General features: G+C 45.7%; 1 protein-coding gene across 1 annotated transcript in view; it reads right to left on the bottom strand.

Annotated features, from left to right (window-relative positions):
* C5AR1 (complement C5a receptor 1) overlaps positions 1 to 22,254 on the bottom strand; it is a gene marked incomplete at both ends in the record, with an annotated part of 29,830 nt that overhangs the window by 2,674 nt on the left and 4,902 nt on the right. The window contains one exon of the mRNA XM_080703637.1: positions 20,313 to 20,363. Coding sequence (XP_080559763.1) covers positions 20,313 to 20,363 — 51 coding nt within the window. The remainder of the gene's footprint in view (positions 1 to 20,312; positions 20,364 to 22,254) is intronic.

The following is a 22,254-nucleotide window of genomic DNA, read 5'->3' as shown; positions in this document are numbered from 1 at the left end:
CTAGTCCTGTTTTTATTTATTTATGTATTTGTTTATTTATTTATGTATTTATTAGTACTAGGGGTTGAACTCAGTGGCTCTCTACCTCTGAGCTATACCCTCAACCCTACTTTTTATTCTTTATTTTGAAACAGGGTCTCACTAAGTTGCAAGGGCCTCACTAAGTAGCTGAGGCTGTCCGCGAACCTGTGATCTTCCAGTCTCAGCCTCCCAAATGCCGAGATTATAAACATGCGTCATTATACGGGGCTCAGTCTCAGCAATATAGCGAGACCCTCAACAACCTTTCAAACGATTTCTATAAATTGTAGTGCAAATAATAGTAACAATAATGATAATTCTTTATTATTAGAAATCACCATTTATTAAGCACTTAGGGCTCCACACCAGGCGTTGCTCTAAGCAGTCTTTGTTTTGTTTGTGTGTGGTACTGGAGAGTGAGCCCAGGTACATTATCCCTCTGAACTATAACCCCAGCCCGATTTTTTTTTTTTTTTTTTTTTTTGGTGGTACTGAGGGTGGAACCCAGGGGCTTTTCTACCTCTGAGCTATACTCTCAGACCTATTTTATACTTTGCTTGGAAACAGTCTCACTAAATTGCTGAGAGCCTCACTCAGTAGCCAAGGCTGGCTTTGAACCTGCGCGATCCTCCTGTCTCAACCTCCCTAGCGCTGGGATCACAAGCGTGCGCCACCACGCCCAGCTCCCCCCAATTTTTGTGTGTGTGTGTGTGGTACTGGGGTTCCTGGAAGCCCTTCTACCTCTGGGCTATACTCCCAGACCTATTTTATACTTTTTAAATTTGGAAACAGGGTCTGTTAAGCCAGCACGCTGGGCTGGCTTTGAACCTGCAGAGATCCTCCTGTCTCCGCCTCCCAAGCGGGGATTACAAAAGTGCGCCACCACGCCCGCCCGGCAGCTCCCGAAGAATTTTTAATGTCTTATTTGGAAACAGGGTCTGTCTCGCTAAGTTGATGAGAATCTCACTACTCGCTCAGGCTGTCCTTGAACCTGGGATCCTGCAGTTTCACCCTCCCAAACACTGGGTTACAAGCATGGGCCATCACTGGCAGGGTTTGCAAGCAGCTTTAGACATTGTATCACTGTGTCATTCTTAACAGCCCTCTGTTTTTGTGGTGCTGGGGACTGAACCCAGGGGCACTCTACCTCCCAGCTACACCCCTAGCCCTATTTTTTAGTCTTTATTTTGAAACAAGATCTCACTGAGTTGCAAAGGGCCTCACTAAGTAGCTGAGGCTGTCTGGGAACTCCATCCTCCTGTCTCAGCTTCCCAAATTCTGGGATTACAAGTGTGCACCACCACCCTGGCTTTATAATCTTTATTTTGAAACAGGTTCCACTAAATTGCGGAGGGCCTCACTAAATAGCTGAGGCTGGCTGTGAACCGGGATCCTCCTGTCTCAGCCTCCTAAATACTGGGATTATGAGTGTGCGCCACCCGGCCTGGCTCAGCCCTCTGGTTTTGACAGGACCGTGTTAACCTGTTCTGCAGATAAGGAAAGGAAAGCACAGAGAAGACACATAACTTACATACACTTAGGTGAAGAGGAGCCAGTTTCAAAACCTGTTGGTCTCACTCGGGAGCACCAGCCCCGGAATGTGTCAGCCCTGAGTCTGGGATTCTGCAGAGCTGAAAGCCTCCGTGGCAGCCGGCCTGGCTCCAGGTTTCCTGCTGTCTGAGGACTGCTCGGAGAGGCGTTTCCTCCGCACAGAGGAGGGCACTTGTGGGGGGAGCAAGGAGCCAGCGTGGGTGGAGTGGGACACTGAGCTCTGGGGAGCCCCCGCCCAGCCCGAGGTCACGGCAAGCCCAGCCTGGCTCCCTCCCGGTGACTGTGGGTTGTTGGCCCTGCCCGGAACTCCAGCTCGGTGCCAAGAATGAGAGGAAGTCCAGACAGTCCCTGCCCTCCCAGGCAACAGCCAAAAGCCCGAGCCACTTTTTTGAGGGTTTGGAGTTTGGCACTCTGCTTTTGCAATGCTTTCATCCCTGAAGTGTGTGTGCACGCTTAACTCAGCCGCAAAGCCGGGCATGGTGGCGCATTCTTGTAATTCCAGCATTTGGGAGGCTGAGATAGGAGGGTGCTGTTTGCCAACAGCCTTAGCTACTTAGTGAGGCTATTTGCAACTCAGTGAGACCCTGTTTCAAAATAAAGAATAAAAAATCGGGCTGGGGGTGTAGCTCGGAGGTAGAATGCCCCTGGGTTCCACCTCCAGTACCAAAGGGGAATTAAAAAAAAAAAAAAAAAAACACTCAGCTGCAGCTGGGTGTGGTGGCACATGCCTGTAAACCCAGTACCTGGGAGGCTGAGACAGGAGGATCACAGGTTTGAGGCCAGCCTCAGCAAGAAGTGAGACTCACTACCTAGCAAGAGCCTGTTTTATTGTTATTTATTATAATTTTTTAAATTTTTTTGCAGTACTGAGGATAGAACCCAGGGCATTCTGCCTCCGAGCTACACCCTCAGCCTTATTTTTTCTTTTTTCTTTATTTCTATTTATTTATTTACTTATTTGGGTTGTACTGGGGGTGGAACCCAGGGGCTTTTCTACCTCTAAGCTATACTCCTACACCTATTTTATACTTTTTTTTTGGGGGGGGTTATTGTTTTTTTTTTTTTTCTTTCAGTACTGGGAATGGAACCCAAGGGTGTTCTGCCTCTGAGCTACATCCCCAGCCCTATTTTTTATTCTTTATTTTGAAACAGGGTCTCACTGAGTTGCAAAGGGCCTCACTAAATAGCTGAGGCTGTCCTTGAACCACGTTTCCTCTGGTCTCAGCCTCCCAAATGCTGGGATTACAAGAATGTGCCACCCAGGCTCTTTATACTTTATTTAGAAACAGGGTCTCACTAAGTAGCTGAGGCTGGCTTTGAACCTGTGCGATCCTCCTGTCTCAGCCTCCCAAGCGCTGGGATTACAAACCTGCGCCATCATGCCAAGCTTATTCTTTATTTTGAAACAGTCTCACTGAGTTGCAAAGAGCCTCACTAAACAGCTGAAGCTATTCATGAACCCTATCCTCTGGTCTCAGCCTCCCAAATGCTGGGATTACAAGCATGCGACACCACACCCAGCTAAGACCTGTTTTAAAATAAAAACTCAATGGGGAAACAAAAGTCTTTCAGGATAAACAGAATTTTAAAAAATTCATGAACTCAAAGCCAACACTACAGAAAATTCTTAAAGAAATAAACCATAAAGAAGAAAAAAAGAAGCAGACTTCAAAATCAGAGAAGAGAGGAAGCCATAAGTGGGCCATTTAAGTAAAGAAGAAAGACCAAACCACCCAATAGTAGACAGAACACAAAATGGCAGAAAACAAAAATCATATTTCAATAATATCTCTTAACGTCAAGAGACTTAACTCACCAATCAAAAGACATAGACTGGCAATGTGGATTAAAAAACATAATCCAAATATATGCTGTCTGCAAGAAACTCATCTTATAGCCAAAGACATTCACGACTGAAAGTGAAAGGATGGAAAAAGATATACCATGCTAGTGGAGACCAAAAAAGAGCAGGGGTAACAACCTTGACATTCAACAAAACAGACTTTAAACTAAAACACATCAGAAGAGACAACACTTCCTTTTATTAAAAGGAACAATACACCAAGAAGATATGATAGTAAATATTTATGCCACAAAAGCGGGTACAACCACATTTATAAAACAAACCCTTCTGGACATCAGATCCCAAATAGACCAAAATACAATAATTCTGGGAGACTTTAATACGCCTCTCACACCACTGGATCGATCTTCAAGGCAAAAGATGAGTAAAGACTCCTTAGAACTAAAGAAAACCATAAACCAAATGGACCTAATAGACATTTACAGAATATTTCAGCCAGGAACTACAGAATACACATTCTTCTCAGCAGCCCATGGAACCTTCTCCAAAATAGACCACATCCTGGGACACAAAGAAAGTGCCTGCAAATTCAAAAGATGTAATATAATTCCTTGCATCTTTTCAGACCATAATGGAATAAAAGTAGAAATCAACAACAGGAAACTCAAAAGAAATTATTCAAATACATGGAGATTGAATGATACACTATTGAATAATGAATGGGTAAGAGCGGAAATTAGGGAAGAAATAAAGAAATTTATGGAAACAAATGAAAACAGAGACACAACCTACCAAAATCTATGGGGCACTATGAAGGCAGTACTAAGAGGAAAGTTTATTGCATTGAGTGCCCACATAAGAAGGACAGAGAATCACCAAATAAAGAACCTAATGACACAACTCAAGGACCTAGAAACTCTGCAACAGTCTATTCCCAAAGCCAGCAGAAGGCAAGAAATCATTAAAATTAGAGCAGAAATAAATGAAATAGAGAACAAAAAACAATTCAAAGAATCAATAAAACAAAAAGCTGGTTCTTTGAAAAGATTAATAGAATTGATAAACCCCTGGCCAACCTAACCAAAAGAAAAAGAGAATCAACTCAAATTATTAAAATTAGAAATGAAAAAGGAGATATCACCACAGATAGTGAAGAAATTCAAAAGATTATCAGAAACTACTTTAAAAATTTATACTCCAATAAACTTGAAAACATGGAAGAAATTATTAGATTTCTAAGCACAATTAACCTACCGAAACTCAACCAAGAGGACACAGCAAGCCTAAACCAACCAATAGCAATGAAAGAAATAGAAATGGCAATAAAAATTCTTCCACCAAAGAAAAGCCCACGCCCAGATGGGTTTCTAGCTGAATTTTACAAAACCTTCAGTGAACAACTAATACCAATACTTCATAACTTGTTCCGGGAAATTGAAAGAGATGGAACTCTCCCAAATTCCTTCTATGAGGCCAGTATCACATTAATCCCCAAAACAAATAAAGATACCTCAAGAATGAAAAACTACAGACCAATATACTTAATGAACATAGGTGCAAAAATTCTAAACAAAATACTAGCCATACGCATTCAAAACTACATCAAGAGAATAATACATCATGACCAAGTCGGTTTCATCCCAGAAAAACAAGGCTGGTTCAACATATGCAAATCAATACATGTTATTCACCACATAAATAGAACCAAGAACAAAAACCACATCATCATAGCAGTAGATGCTGAAAAAGCATTCGACAAAATCCAACACTCATTTATGTTAAAAACACTGCAGAAAATTGGGATAGAAGGAATGTACTTCAACATCATTAAGGCAATATACTGTAAACCCAAAGCCAACGTTATGGGGAAAAACTGCAAGAATTTCCTCTAAAATCAGGAACAAAACAAGGATGCCCACTATCACCACTCCATTTCAATATAGTCCTTGAGACCTTTGCCACAGCAATAAGACAAGAGAAGGAAATCAAAGGAATCCACTTAGGAAGAGAAGAAGTAAAATTATCCTTATTTGCAGATGACATGATCCTTTATCTGGAAGACCCAAAGAACTCAACCAAAAGACTTCTGGTGCTGATCGACAAATTCAGCAAAGTCGCAGGATACAAAATCAATCTAAAGAAATCAGTGGCTTTTCTTTACGCCAACAATGAATCCACAATGAAAGAAACAAAGAAAACAATTCCATTCACTATAACCTCAAAACCAATAAAATACCTAGGAATAAACCTAACCCAAGATGTAAAAGACCTCTACAACAAAAACTATAAAACATTTAAAAAGAAATTGAAGAAGACCTTGAAAGATGGAAAGACCTCCCGTGCTCATGGATAAGCAGAATAAATATCATCAAAATAGCCTTTCTGCCAAAACTGATCTATAGATTCAATGCAATTCCCACTAAAATACCAGCAACGTCCTTCAGAGACCTACAAAAATCAATCATGAACTTTATATGGAGAAAGAAAAGACCCAGAATAGCCAAAGCAATTCTCAGCAATAAGAAACATGCAGGAGGCATCACAATCCCAGACTTCAAATTATACTATAGAGCAATAGTAGTAAAAACAGCATGGTACTGGCACAATAACAGATATACTGACCAGTGGATTAGAATAGAAGATACAGAAACAAACCCACACATCTTTAGTCAATTAATCTTTGACAAAGGGGCCAAACTCATACGCTGGAGAAAAGACAGCCTTTTCAACAAATGGTGCTGGGAGAACTGGCTATCCATTTGTAGAAAGATGGAACTAAACCCCTACATCTCACCATGCACAGGAATCAACTCAAGATGGATCAAAGACTTAGAAATTAGACCTGAGACTGTGAAGTTAGTAGAGGAGAGCATAGGCTCAACACTACAACATATTGGCACAGGCAGCAACTTTCTCAACAAAACCTCCAAAGCTCAGGAAATTAAAGCAAGAATTAACAAGTGGGATAGCATCAAACTTAAAAAGTTTTCTCTCATCAAAGGAAACCATCAGTAACCTAAAGAGGAAGCCGACAGAATGGGAAAAGATCTTTACCAGCCACCACTCTGATAGGGGGCTAATATCCAGAATATACAAAGAGTTCAAAAGACTTCACTAGCAAAACAAACAACCCAATCAAGAAATGGGCAAATGAACTAAATAGACACTTCACAAAAGAAGAGATACAAAGGGCCAATAGATACATGAAAAGATGTTCTTCATCACTGGCCATCAGGGAGATGAAAATCAAAACTACACTGAGATTCCATCTAACCCCAGTCAGAGTGGCAAGCATAAAGAAATCAAACAACAACAAATGCTGGCGAGGATGTGGGGAAAGAGGAACTCTTTTACACTGTTGGTGGGAATGCAAACTAGTTCAACCACTATGGAGATCTGTGTGGAGATTCCTAAGAAAGCTTGGGAATAGATCTACCATATGATCCAGTCTCGCTGGCTCAAGAGACCCTGTTTATTTGGAAACAGGGTCTCTTGAGCCAGCGAGACTGGCTTCGAACCTGCGTGATCCTCCTGTCTCCGCCTCCCAAGCGCGGGGATTACAAGCGTGCGCCACCACGCCCGAAATTATTCTTTATTTTTTGAAACACGGTCTCACTGAGTTGCAAAGAGCCTCACTAAGTAGCTGAGGCTGTCCGCGAAAACCTCCAGTCTCCACCTCCCGAATGCTGGGATTACAAGTGTGCACTACCAAGCCCAGCCTTAGTTTTTTTGTTTTTTTGTTTTTGTGGTACTGGGGATAGAACCCAGGAGCATTCTACTTCCAAGTGACACCCCCAGCCCTATTTTTTATTCTTTATTTTGAAACAAGGCCTCTCTGAGTTGCAAAAAGCCTCACTATTAGCTGAGGCTGTCCGTGAAGCATGATCCTCCGGTCTCAGCCTCCGGAATGCTGAGATTACAAGCGTGCGCCACCACGCCCGGCTGACATGGAGTTTTAACATGTCAAACAAGTTTTAACATATTGTTGGTGACCACATTTCACATCTAACTCTGATTCCCACATCCTGAGAATAACTGGTCTCTTTTTTTCTTGGGGTGGGGGGTGGGACAGTTACTAGGGATTAAACCCAGGGGCATCTACCTCTCAGCTACATCACCAGGCATATTTTATTTATTTATCTATTGTGAAACAGGGTCTCGCTAAATTGCTGAGGGCCTTGTTGGATTGCTGAGGCTGGTTTTGAACCTGTGATTCTCCAGACGCAGCCTCCCAGGTACTAAGATTACAAGCGTGCCCCACCACAGATTCACTTAAGTGCAGCCTCTTCAGGCCAGGATCGTGAACTCTCTCCCCCTTCCTCCTTCCCTCCCGGTCCCTCCATCCTTACCATTTCTTGACCAAGTTAACTAAATGCCTCCTGGGAACACAATCGGGGTCCACAGACAGGTCTCGGGCGGTCGGGGGTCCCTCCACGGGGGCAGCAGCTGGTGGATTCCAGGAAATTCACCTCGTTTGCCAAGTTCCTATTGTCTTCTCTGGGCAATGCCAACCCACAGAGGTCCAGCCAACCTCCGCAGCCAGGAAGAGCGGGAGCTGCCTCTTCCCCAGCCCCGGGCGTCTGTGTGCTGTCTTCCAATGACTCACACATCCCAAAATTACTGGATGGCCAGGATGTTTGGAGGGAGAGGGCTCTGGTGGGCGGAGCGCTGACTCCCGCCCAGAAGTCACCAGCTTCCTGGAGCCAGACTTTGGGTGTGGTTTGACCTTCATGGTTAGAGGTGTTGGCCTTGGGTTTGGACTCCTGACAGGACCATAGGAGAGGCCTTTCACTGCCTCCTACCCCCCACCCTGCGCTCAGAGCTCTCTTCCGCCATCTACACACCGATAATAGTTCTGCCTCCCTCAGCCTCGCCAGTATCTAGAAGGCTGAGACAAGAGGATCACAGGTTTGAGACCAGTCACACAATTTCGAGAGAGCCTCCGCAACTTAGCGAGGCCCTGTTTCAAACTAAAAAATAAGAAGGGAGCCGGGCGTGGTGGCGCACGCTTGTAATCCCAGCATTCAGGAGGCGGAAACTGGAGGATCGCACAGGTTCGAAGCCAGCCTCAACTACTTAGTGAGGCTCTCAGCAACTTAGTTAGACCCTGTTTCAAAAAAAGTAAATAAATAAAATAAAGCCGGACGTGGTGGCGCACACTTGTAATCCCTGCGCTTGGGAGGCTGAGACAGGAAGATTGCACAGGTTCGAAGCCAGCCTCAGCTACTTAGTGAGGCTTTCAGCAACTTAGTGAGACCCTGTTTCCAAATAAAATGTAAAAAAAAAAAAAAATGTCTGGGCCGGGCGTGGTGGCGCACGCTTGTAATCCCCGCGCTTGGGAGGCAGAGACAGGAGGATCGCGCAGGTTCGAAGCCAGCCGCGCGCGCTGGCTTAGGAGACCCTGTTTCCAAATAAAAAAGTATAAAAAATAGGTCTGGGAGTGTAGCCCGGAGGTAGAAGGGCTTCCAGGAACCCCAGTACCACCAAAAAAAAAAAAATGTCTGGGAGTATAGCCCAGAGGTAGAAAGCCTCTGGGTTCCACCCCCAGTACCACAAAAAAAAAAAAAAATTTGGACCCCTAAAAGGGAGTCCAAATTTAATTCCCCTCCACAATTTAGCAAGACCATGTTTCAAAGTAAAAAAATAAAAGAACTGAGGGTGTATCTCAGTGGTAGAATGCCCCTGTACCACAAAAAGGAAAAAAAGAAAAGCACGGAACCGGGCATGGTGGTGCATGCCTGTAGTCTTGGTACTACAGAGGCTGAGACAACAGGTATAGCCGGGCATCCCAGCATTTGGGAGACTGAGACAGGAGGATCTGAGTTCGTGACTTCGCAGATAGCCTCAGCTACTTAGTGAGGCCCTCTGCAACTCAGTGAGACCTTGTTTCAAAATAAAGAATAAAAAATAGGGCTGAGGTGTAGCTCAGAGGTAAAATGCCCCTGGGTGCCATCCCTCCCCCCCAAAAAAGCAGTCAAACCCTGGATGCTGTGCAAGCACTCAGGCAGGGAGGGGTGGCAGAAAAAACAGGGGTGTAGCTTGGAGGTAGAAAAGCCCCTGGGTTCTACCCCCAGTACCACACACAAAAAAATAAAGTACCCATAAATAAAAATAAAGTACCCATAGCTGATGAGCAACCAATACAGCTCAATACAATAGAGGTGGAAACAAGGTAGATTATAAACCCCTGCACTTAGGCAAAGAGGCATCACCTGGCTAAGAAATAAGTTACTAGCCCCTTGCCTTGGTAATGTTGATAAGAAGATACCAGCCGGACATGGTTGTGCCCTCTTGTAATCCCAGCATTCAGGAGGCTGAGACCAGAGGATTGCGGTTCGCGGACAGCCTGAGCTACTTAGTGAGGCCCTCTACAACTCAGTGAGACCCGGTTTCAAAATAAAGAATGAAAAAAATAGGGCAGGGGGTGTAGCTCAGAGGTCGAATGCCCCTGGGTTCCATCCCCAGACCTGCAAAAAAAAAAAAAAAAAAGATACCAATACAAAATCTGTATTTTTTTTTTTTTTTGAGGATCTGGAGATGGAACCCAGAGACATTTGACCTCCAAGCTACATCCCCTGCCCTGTTTTTTATTCTTTATTTTGAAACAGGGCCTTACTGAGTTGCAGAGAGCCTAAGTAGCTCAGGCTGTCCGCGAACTGCGAGCCTCCTGTCTCAGCCTCCCAAATGCTGGGATTATAAGTGGGAGCCACCACGTTGGGCCAAAATCTGTATTTATTTATTTATTTATTTATTTATTTATTTATTTATTGGTGGTACCGGGGTCCCTGGAAGCCCTTCTACCTCCGGGCTACACTCCCAGACCTATTATATATATATATATATATATATATATATATATATATATATATATAATTTTTTTTTTTTAATTTGGAAACAGGGTCTCTTAAGCCAGCGAGGCTGGCTCAGAACCAGCGCGATCCTCCTGTCTCCACCTCCCTCCCAAGGATTACAAGCCTGCGCCACCATACCCGGCTTATTTATTTATTTATTTATTTTTATTTATTTATTTATTGCGGTACTGGGGGTGGAACCCAGAGGCATTCTACCTCTGGGATACATCCCAGACCTATTTTCTTCTTTATTTAGAAACAGGGTCTCACTAAGTTGCTGAGAGCCTCACTAAGTAGCTGAGACTGGCTTCAAACCTGTGCGATCCTCCTGTCTCAGCCTCCCAAGCGCGGGAATGACAAGCATGCGCCACCACGACGGGCCAAAATCTGTATTTAAAGGCTGGGGCCAGAGAGGGCAGCAGAGTTCCACTTTCAGGCTCTCCAGTGTGCCCCAGGCGCACTGCTATGTATTAAAAATTTGTTAAAGTTGCGCAAGATGTCTATTAGTTTTAATATCCCTATTGGACAAATTCTAGTTGAACAGAGGAAAAGAACCTATAGCACTGGTACAACTGTAACACAAAGTCCTGAGATTATAGACATGGGCCACCACGCCCAAACCAGGCGGTAAATTAGTGCATCTGTTGACTGAGACGCCTCCCATGAGGTCAGGTGTGGGATTTTCCACTTGCAGTGTCACATTGGTCTGCAAAAACTTTGGATTTTAGACTATTTCAGACTTTATATTTTTTATTTGGGAAACAGGATCTTGCTAGGCTGCTGAGAGGTTCACTAAGCTGCTGAGACTATCCGCGAACCTGCGATGCTCCCGTCTCAAGGTTCCATGTACTGGATTACAGGTGTGTGCCACCACACCTGGCTGGCTGCTTTTTTTTTGTTTGTTTGTTTTTGGTGGTACTGGGGTTCCTGGAAACCCTTCTACCTCCGGGCTACACTCCAAGACCAATTATACTTTTTATTTGGAAACAGGGTCTCTTAAGCCAGCACGGCTGGCTTCCAACCTGCGCAATCCTCCTGTTTCCGCCTCCCAAGCGGGGGTGGGGGGGTGGGGGGGGTGTTACAGTGTGCCACCACACCCGGCCGTGGCTGCATTTTTTTATGGTACTTATTAATAGCCTCTTTTTTTTTTTTTTTTTTTAGGTTTGGGGATGGAACCCAGGGGCATTTGACTTTTGAGCTACATCCCTCTGCCCTATGTTTTTTTTTTTTAATTCTCTATTTTGAAACCGGGTCTCACTGAGTTGCAGAGGCCTCACTAAATAGCTGAGGCTGTCCGCGAACCGCGATCCTCAGGTCTCAGCCTCCCAAATGCTGAGATTACAAGCCTGCACCACCACGCCGGGCGCCTCTTTGCCTCTTGATGAAGATTTCTATTTATTTATGTATTTATTTATGTATTTATTTATTTATTTATTTATTTATTTTTGTGATACTGAGGATTGAACCTCAGGGCCCTTCTACCACTGAGCTATATCACCAGCCCCTTAATTGTGTGTGTGTGTGTGTGTGTGTGTGTGTGTGTGTGTGTGTGTGTGGTACTGGAGGTGGAACCCAGGAGTCTTCTATCTCCCATACTTTTTTTTTTTTTTTTGCATTACTGTGGATGAACCCAGTAGCATTCTACCCCTGAGCTACACCCCTAGCCCTATTTTTTTTCTTTCTTTTTTTTTTTTTTTTTTTGTGATGCTCAGGATGGAACCCAAGGGCATCATCCGAGCTACACTCTCAGCCCAATTTTTATTCTTTAGTTTTAAACAGGGTCTCACTAAGTTGTCGAAGGCCTCACTAAGTAGCTGAGGCTGGCCACGAACCTGTGATCTTCCTGTCTCAACCACCCAAATGATGGTATTACAAGCGTATGCCACCACACCTAGTTTTTTTTTTTTTTTTTTTTTAATTTTGAAACAGGTTCTTACTAAATTTAGGAGGGCTTCACTGTGTTGCTGAGGCTGGGCCCTAACCTGCAATCCTCCTGGCTCAGCCTCCCAAGTAAAATATACATTATTAAAATACATATACAATGGAGCTTTAGCAAGAGGAAGTAACTCCCACCCCAACTTTGAAACCCGTTTTTTTTTTGTTGTTGTTGTTGTTGTTTTGTTTTGTTTTGTTTTGTTTGCTTTTTGGTACTGGGGATTGAACCCAGGGTCATTCTTTTTTTTTTTTTTTTTTTTTTTAGTGGTACTGGGGGTGGAACCCAGGGGCTTTTCTACCTCCGGGCTATACTCCCAGACCTATTTATATTTTATTTGGAAACAGGGTCTCACTAAGTTTCTGAGAGCCTCACTAAGTAGCTGAGGTTGGCTTTGAACCTGCGTGATCCTCCTGTCTCAGCCTCCCAAGCACTGGGATTACAAGCATGCGCCACCACGCCCAGCAGAACCCAGGGTCATTCTAACTCCCAGCCTTTATTATTATTATTTTATTATTATTTTGTAGTTCCCCACCAACCCACTTTTTTTTTTTTTTGTTTTGAAACATTAAGTTGTAAGTTGCTGATGTTATCACTAAGTCCCTGAGGCTGGCCTCAACCTGTGATCCTCCTGTCTCCGTCTCTCTAATATTGGGATCACAGGGGTGCACAGCCACACCCTCTGGAACCTCTTTATTTAGCGGGGTTTTTTGTGCTTGCATTTTTCTGTGCACTTTAGGAGTTAAAGAAATCTATTTATACATTCGATGTTGTTTAGAAAACAGAATCATGTTGCTAGAGGAAGTTGTTTCTGAGTCAAGAAGCTGGGCTCACTCTGTGACCTGGGCATCTGCTGTTCCCTTTCTGTATGACCCTGTCTTGCTGAGCCTGTCCCCCCACCGTGGATACAAACACCCCCTCTGTCCCTCATCCCACTCTGTCCTGGGCTCCACATCCTGCCAAGCCCAGACCCTGGGGGAACCTTTCTTGGTCAGAAAAAGCAACAAGGAGATGGACATGGTATTGTACGCCTACAATCCCAGTACCTGGCAGGCTAAGACAGGAGATCACACGTTCAAGGACAGCTTCAGTAATTTAGCAAGGCCCTCAACAAGCTGGTGAGACCCTGATTGTGTGTGTGTGTGTGGGGGGGGTACTGGGGATGAAACCCAGGGGCATTCTACCTCGGAGCTCCACCCCCAGCCCTATTTTTTATTCTTTATTTGGAAACAAAATCTCACTGAGTTGCAAAGGGCGTAAGTAGCTGATTCACGAACCATAATCCTACTGTCTCAGCCTCCCAAAGGCTGGGATTACAAGAGTGCACCATTATGCCCGGCTGAGACTCTGTTTTAAAAAATAAGTAGCCGGGCGTGGTGGCACACGCTTGTAATCCCCAACTTGGGAGGCGGAGACAGGAGGATCGCGCAGGTTCGAAGCCAGCCGCTCTGGTTTAAGAGACCTTGTTTCCAAATAAAAATATATAATAGGTCTGGAAGTGTAACCCGGAGGTAGAAGGGTTTCCAGCAACCCCAGTACCACCAAAATAAATAAGCAAACAAACAAAAAGGTCTGGGGGTGGAGCTCAAGGATACAATGTTCTTGGGTTCAAGCCCCAGCACAAAAAGAAAGAGAGAAGGCAGGCGTAGCGGTGCACCCTTGTAATCCCAGCATTTGGGAGAATGAGACCGGAGGATCGTGGTTTGCGGCCAGCCTCAGCTATTTAGTGAGGCCCTTTACAACTCAGTGAGACCCTGTTTCAAAATAAAATATAAAAAATAGGTCTGGGAGTGTAGCCTGTAGGTAGAAAAGCCCTGGATTCCATTCCCAGTAACACACACACACACACACACACACACACACACACACACACACACGGAGAATAAAAAATAGGGCTGGGGGTTGTAGCTCGGAGATAGAATGCCCCTGGGTTCCATCCCCAGTACCACCAAAAAAAAAAAAAAAAAATGAAGATGAAAGCCATGGCGATGGGGTTACCCTTCATCTGCTCGGGTTTCTGTCTCAGAGGGTACAGAGTTGCTTTTCAGATCATTCCAGCTTGATTCTCCTCAGCCGGCCGCTGAGTCTCCGCGCCCTAAGGTTCCCTGACTCCGGATGGCAAAGCTTCTCTGGTCTCCCTAGACCTGGGTACTTACCTGCTGGTCTAGGGGTGCTGTGGGCTAAGAAAAGGGTCCCCACCAGCCTCAGAAGGCGAGGGACGTTCTGGGGCTCCATCTCAGCCACCCTGTGAGAGGCTGAACACGAGCCCTTCCACTCCCCAGCCATCTCCTCTCCAGAGAAACGGAGGGAGAACATTAGAACATTCTAGAAGAGGATGAAATCCACCCATATGAAATCACCATTTATGTCAAAGTAAGTTGACTTCCAGCAAATGCATAGGGACCAAAAGCAGACTAGTGAGGGAGGCGCAAGCCAGGCGGGAGCATCGCAATTTTTTTTTGGGGGGGGGGTACTGGGGTTCCTGGAAGCCCTTCTACCGATGGGCCTCACTCCCAGACCTATTTTAAACTTTTTATTTGGAAACAGGGTCTCTTAAGCCAGAGAGGCTGACTCCAAACCAGCGCCATCCTCCTGTCTCCGCCTCCCAAGCGCGGGGATTACAGGCGTGCGCCACCACGCCCGGCTGGGAGCATTGCAATTTTGAGGCCACTCTCAGCAACTTACCAAGACCCTGTTCAAAATTAAAAGATAAGATAGAGTTGGGGTGTAGCTTTTGTTGTTGTTTTATGGTGCTAGGGATTGAACCCAGAGGCATTCTACCAAAAAGCTACACCCTCAGCCCTATTTTATTTATTTATTTATTTATTTTTGAGGTACTGGGGATGGAACCCAGCGGCATTCTACCTCCGAGCTACACCCCCAGCCTTACTTTTTTATTCTTTATTTTGAAACAGGGTCTCACTGAGTTGCAAGGGCCTCACTAAGTAGCTGAGGCTGTCCACGAACCATGATCCTCCTGTCTCAGCCTCCCAAATGCTGGGATTATAAGCGTGTGCCACCATGTCCGGCCCTATTTTATTTTTTATTTGGAAACAGGGTCTCACTAAGTTGCTGAGAGCCTCGTTAATTTCCTAAGGCTGGTCTCGAACCTATGATCCTCCTGTCTCAGCCTCCCAAATACTGGGATTACAAGTACGCGCCACCACGCCTGGTGTAGTTTATATTTGTGTGTATGTGTCTGTGTGAGAGAAAAAAAAAAACATGGAGACAGAGACTGGAAATTGAACCCAGGGGCATTTAATCTTCATGCTACACCTCCAGCCCTATTTTATTTATTATTTTGAAAAAAAGTAGCTGGGCGTGGTGGCGCACGCTTGTAATCCCAGCATTTGGGAGGCTGAGACTGGAGGATCGCGGTTCGCAAACAGCCTCAGCTACTTAGTGAGGCCCTTCGCAACTCAGTGAGACCCTGTTTCAAAATAAAGAATAAAAAAGTAGGGCTGGGGGTGTAGCTTGGAGGTAGAATGCCCCTGGGTTCCATCTCCAGACCCGCAAAAAAAAGAAGTAGCGGAGGCAACTTGCGATCCTCCTGTCTCAGCCTCCCAAGTACTGGGATTCCAGGTGTGTGTCACCACGCCCAGCTAGGGATGTAGTTTAGAAGTAGTATGACTATGAGTTCAATCCTCAGTATCCAAAATCAAAAATGCAAATTAGTGGTTTCTAGGGGATGATGAGGGAGGGAACCCTTATTAGTTGCTTAAATGGGTCCAGGGTTTCCTTTGGAGATGATGAAAATGTCCTGGAACTAGATAGCGGTAGCAGTTGCACAACGCAGTGAATGTACAAATGCCCCGGTGATAGATTTTAGATGTGCACATTTGACCACAAAGTTTCAAAAAACAAAAAGCAGCCGGGCGTGGTGGCGCAGGCTTGTAGTACACGGGCTTGGGAGGCAGAGAAAGAAGGATCTCGAAGGTTCGAAGCCAGCTGTGCTGGCTAAAGAGACCCTGTTTCAAAAAAAAAAAAAAAAAGTATAGCCAGGTGTGGTGGCGCATGCTTGTAATCCCGGGGCTTGGGAGGTGGAGACAGGAGGATCGCGCAGGTTCGAAGCCAGCCTCAACTGGCTTAAAAGACCCTGTTTCCAAATAAAATATAAAATAGGTCTGGGAGTGTATCCCGGAGGTAGAAGGGCTTCCAGGAACTCCAGTACCACCAAAAAGAAGAAGAAGAAGAAGAAGAAGAAGAAGAAGAAGAAGAAGAAGAAGAAGAAGAAGAAGAAGAGAAGAAGAAGGAGGAGGAGGAGGAGGAGGGGGGGAGGAGGAGGAGGGGGAGGAGAAGAAGAAAAAAAAAGGGCTGGAGTGTATCTAGGAGGTAGAATGCCCCAGGGTTCCATCCCCAGTATCACAAAAAATAAAATAAATAATAAATAATAAAAAGGGCTGGGGTGTAATTCAGGGACAGAATGTCCCTGAGATCAACCCCTATTCTACAAATAGAAAAAAAATAAAAAAGGAGAGACCCAGTGGGTCAGATTTACTGACATCCCCCCACACACACACCAGGTCTAAATCAGAGACTCTGAAGCCCAGAGAATTAGTCACAGACTCTTACAATGTCAAGGGCCCAGGCTATTTGGCCCAAAGGATCTTACAACGTACCTGTTTCAGACTATTGAAATCACAAGACTCTAGAATGTCTGGGCTGGAAGCGCCAGGTATTAGAGGTTAGATTTGACAGAGTCCCTGAATACTTGTCAAAAGGAGTTTGGCCCTGCGGGTCTAACGCTGTAGCCACCAGTCATGTGAGGCCACTCAGCTCTGGAAACACAGTATATCTGAGTGACTGTCACAGGGGAAGCCAGGACTCCAGCAGGTCCAAAGGCTCAAGGGTTGGGAGGCCTTGGTTCAGAACTGGCCGGGGCCTTGGACAGAAAAGAATTTCTGAGCCGGGCATGGTGGCGCACGCTTGCAATCCCAGCATTTGGGAGGCTGAGACCGGAGGATCGCGGTTCGCAGACAGCCTCAGCTACTTAGTGAGGCCCTCTGCAACTCAGTGAGACCCTGTTTCAAAATAAAGAATAAGCCGGGCGTGGTGACGCACGCTTGTAATCCCCGCGCTTGGGAGGCTGAGACAGGAGGATCGCGCAGGTTCGAAGCCAGCCTCAGCTACTTAGTGAGGCTCTCAGCAATTTAGTAAGACTCTTTTTCCAAATAAAATATAAAATAGGTCTGGGAGGATAGCCCAGAGGTATAAAGCTTCTGGGTTCCACCCCCAGTACCACCAAAATATAAAAATAAAAAATAAAAATAAATAAAGAATAAAAAATAGGGCTAGGGGTGTCGCTCAGAGGTAGAGTGCCCCTGGGTTCCATCCCCAGTACCGCAAAAAAAAAAAAAAAAAAAAGAGAGAGAATAAAAAATGGGGCTGGGAGGCTGGTCAGTGGTGGCACGTACTTGTAATCCCAGCATTTGGGAGGCTGAGACAGGAGGATCGCAGTTCCCGCACAGCCTCAGCTACTTAGTGAGGCCCTTCGCAACTCAGTGAGCCCAGTTTCAAAATAAAGAATAAAAATAGGGCAGCGGGTGTAGCTCGGAGATAGAATGTCCCTGGGTTCCATCCCTAGTACCACAAAAAAAAAAAAAAAAAAAAAAAAAAATGCTGGGCATGGTGGTGCATGCTTGTAATCCTAGTACTTGGGAGTCTGAGGAGGAGGATGGTGAAGGTTCGTTCAAAGCCAGCCTCACTACTTAGTGAGGCTCTCAGCAACTTAGACTCTGTTTACAAAGAAAATATAAAATAGGCCTGGGAGTATAGCCCAGAGGTAGAAAGCCCCTGGGTTCCATCCCCAGTAACACACACACACACACACACACACACACACACATACACACACACGAAAGAAAGAAAAGCAAAAATTACACACTTAAGGGGGAACAACACGGGCACAACTTGCTTTGGGGGTTCTTTTTTTTTTTTTTTTTTTGGTACTGGAGATGACCCAGGGGCATTCTGCCTCTGAACTACATCTCCAGGCCTATTTTATTTTTTATTTTGAAATAAGGTCTCACTAGGCTGCTACAGCCTCACTCATTTGCCGAGGCTGATCTCTAACCTGCGATCCTCCCATTTCAGCCTCCCAAGTCCTGGGGCCACCTGGCTCTTTCCCTTTCCTCTGGCTGGCTGCTCTGGTCACCAGGACTTGGGAGACCCAGGCCTGGGTGGGTGAGGACCCAGGGTCCAGGAGGCTGAGGCTGGGGCTCGGGAGGCGACGAACCACAACCTCCATCGGCTTCCTTCCTTTGGCCGCCACTTCCCCTCCGGAACTGTTGACCTGGCAGATTCCGCAGCCAGGAATTGGGCAATGTCGGGTCTGGCCCAGCTCCCCCCAGGGCGGGGCCTCGACTGTTTTCTTTTCTGTTTTGTTTTTTTCCGTACTGGGGATTGAACCCAGAGGTGTTTTACCTCTCACCGACACCCGCAGCCCTATTTTACTTTTTGGTTCGACAGGCCCCGCTGTCTGGCTCTTTTTACTTTCAAAATGCGTCCACTAGAAAATTTTAAACTGCACAAAGGCACTTGTATCACACACCCCGGAATAGTCTAGAAAATGCTAGAAAAATCTCTGCGCTTTTTCTAGCGTATCCAGGCACACACAGTGCACACACACACTTAAGCAGAAGTGATACATTTTAAGGCACTATTTTTTATTCACTATTTTTAATTTTCATCATATATGTCATGCCTACTCGGTTTTTTGTTTTGTTTTGTTTTGCTTTTGTTTTCGTGGGTCTGTGGATGGAACCCAGGGGCATTTGACCTCTGAGCTACACCCCCGGCACTATTTTGTATTTTTATTTTATTTATTCATTTATTTATGTGTGTGTGTGTGTGTGTGTGTGTGTGTGTGTGGTATTGGGGGTGGAACCCAAGGGCTTTTTCTACCTGCAGGCTATACTCCCAGACCTATTTTATAGTTTATTTCTATACAGGGTCTCACTAAGTTGCTGAGAGCCTCACTAAGTAGCTGAGGCTGGCTTTGAACTTGTGTGATCCTCCTGTATCAGCCTCCCAAGCGCTGGGATTACAGCGTGCGCCACCACGCCCCGGTTATATTTTCATTTGGAAACAGGGTCTCACTGAGTTGCAGAGGGCCTCACTAAGTAGCTGAGGCTGTCCGTGAACCGTGATCCTCCAGTCTTAGCCTCCCAAATGCTGGGATTACAAGCATGTGCCACCACGCCCGGCTACCTGCTAGTTTATAAAAGGTTCAAAAGGTTAGAGAGAGTAGGATTCCATTGAACAGTATTTTCTTTCTTTCTCTTTTTTTTTCTTTTTTTTTTTTTTTTTTTTTTGGTGGTACTGGGGTTCCTGGAAGCCCTTCTATCTCCGGGCTACACTCCCAGACCTATTTTTACATTTTTATTTGGAAACAGGGTCTCCTAAGCCAGCGCGCGCGGCTGGCTTCGAACCTGCGCGATCCTCCTGTTTCTGCCTCCCAAGCGCAGGGATTACAAGCATGCGCCACCACGCCCGGCTTCTTCTTTTTTTTTTTTTTTCTATTTGGTGATACTGAGGATTGAACACAGAGGTCCTCTACTATTGAGCTGACACCTCTAGCTCCTTTTATTTTTTATTTTAAACAGTCTCTCTAGGTTACAGAGGCTGGCTTCAGACTTGCAATACTCCTGTCTCAGCCTCCCAAGTACTGAGATTACAAGGGTGTGCCACTGCACCTGACTCATTGGGGAACATTCTTTATTGACTTTGTTTGGTTTGGTGGCTTGACTGAACCCACGGGCATTCTACCTCCCAGCTATTCCCCCTTCCCCATTCCTCTTTTACTTTGAAACAGGGTCCTGCTAAGTTACTGAGGCTGGCCTCAAACCTGCCATCTCCTATCTCGGCTTCCCAAACATGGGATTGCAGCTGTGCACCATCATGCCTGGCTTGAGCAGCATTCCTGAAGTAACAAAACTGTAGAACTGCAGGGTGGATTGGTGGTTGTCTGGGATCAGGGGCAAGGTTGGCAGGGAGAGGGAAGCGGGCGACCCTGTGGACCCCAGTGGTGATAGGCGTAACGTTGAAATTGAGCTGGAAGTCGAGAATGAGGCAAACGCCAACCAGCTTATTATTAAAAGCGGCTGTAATCAACCTAATCAACCTGCACCTTCGGGCGGGTCTGCCGACCTACCGTGGGGAAGGGATCAATGAGCCACGTGGTCAGCAGAGTCAGCCAGTAGTCCTGGTCGGTCGGCAGAGTCACACGGTGGAGGGGAAGTACTGATGTTTAAAGGGGGGATGTTGGGGATAGCACTATTGGAATGCCGATTCTCTCAGGACATCCATAGACCGCTGGAGTCGGCCTGGCGATGCCTGGAGTCAGGTGGCATCTCCGCTCTGGCTTCCAGGGTTTCGCCTCCTGTCCCCAGTGCCGTGTCCCAGGGGGAGGAGGGACCCGACCTATCAGTAGCGACATCTGGGGACTTGACTGCATGAAGGTCGACACTGGGGTATGAGCGGGAGATGCGGCTTTGCCTGCACGACCTGGTGAAGGCTACACAGGCTCCCCCTGTCCTAGTCAGGCAGCACTGAGTCCGTGATGAGTTCAAAATAAAAACTCAACCAAAACAAACAAAAAAAAGTCCAGCAGTTGGGGTGTAGCCTTGGGTTCCATCCCAGCACCACACGCACACACATGCACACACACACACTCACCTGCATGTGCGCACACACACACACACACACACACACACACACACACACAAGTGCAAAGAAAACAGCAGTTCTGCCCACCTCGGCCTTAACCACAGAACATCTTTCATTTAATGCTGCTTTTTTTTTTTTTTTTTTTTTTTTTTTTTTTTTTTTTGCGGTACTGGGGATGGAACCCAAGGGCATTCTACCCCCGAGCTACACCCCTTACCCTATTGTTTATTCTTTATTTAGAAACAGAGTCTAGCTGGGTGTGGTGGCCCACACTTGGGAGGCGGAGACAGGAGGATCGCGCAGGTTCGAAGCCAGCCGCAGGGGCTTAAAAGACCCTGTTTCCAAATAAAAACATAAAATAGGTCTGGGAGTGTAACCCGAAGGTAGAAGGGTTTCCAGGAACTCCAGTACCATCAAAAAAAGGAAAGAAAGAAAGAAACAAACAAACAAACAGGGTCTCACTGAGTTGCACAGGGCCTCACTAAGTAGCTGAGGCTGTCCCCAAACCATGATCCTCCTGTCTCAGCCTCCCAAATGCTGGGATTACAAGTGTGTACCACCACATCCAGATTTTTTATCTTTTATTCTTTATTTTGAAACAAAGTCTAAGTTGTGGAGGGCTCCCCTAAGTAGCTGAGGCTGTTTTCAAACCTGCGATCCTCCTGTCTCATCCTCCCAAATGCTGGGATTACAAGTGTGCACCCACACCCACCTTTTTTTTTTGGTGGTGCTACTGGAGGGTTGAACCCGTCTCAGTCTCCCAAGTACTGGGATACAGACGTGCACCACAGCACCTGGCTGCATTCTGTCGATTCCAAAGTTTTCTATTTGTACTTTGCCACGCAGACACACATACCGCTGTACTGAGATATCCTAGGTATGCTGGGATCTGTTTCTCAATAGCCTTGAATGTGAAGATACTCAGGCTCCCTAAAGGGAGAGTTCATCTTGGGAATGAGGGAGGATGGGGAGAAGGGACAAGTCTGAGAAGGGTGGAAGAAATGGGTCAGAGGCCGCTAGAGCGATGTCCACTCACCAAGAGCTGAGTTAAAATAGCAGAAAGAAGCCGGGCGTGGTGGCGCACGCTTGTAATCTCAGGCTGAGACAGGAGGATCACACAGGTTCGAAGCCAGCCTCAGCTACTTAGGCTCTCAGCAACTTAGCGAGACCATTTCCAAATAAAATATAAGTCTGGGAGTATAGCCCAGAGGTAGAAAAGCCGCCGGGTTCCACCCCCAGTACCACCAAAATAAATAAATAAATAAATAAATAAATAAGCAGAAAGAGAGTGGCTAGCCTGACCGCTGCAGCAGTCCTTATTTATTAATTAATTAATTAATTAATTTGGTACTGGGAATTTAAGCCAGGGGTATTCTACCTCTGAGCTATACCCCCCAGCCATTTATTTATTTATTTATTTATTTATT

This window comes from Muscardinus avellanarius (assembly GCF_963383645.1).
Source record: "Muscardinus avellanarius genome assembly, chromosome: 10".
NCBI lineage: Eukaryota > Metazoa > Chordata > Mammalia > Rodentia > Gliridae > Muscardinus > Muscardinus avellanarius.
Note: the sequence above shows the minus strand (reverse complement) of the source record. Positions and strands in the feature narration are given on the sequence as shown.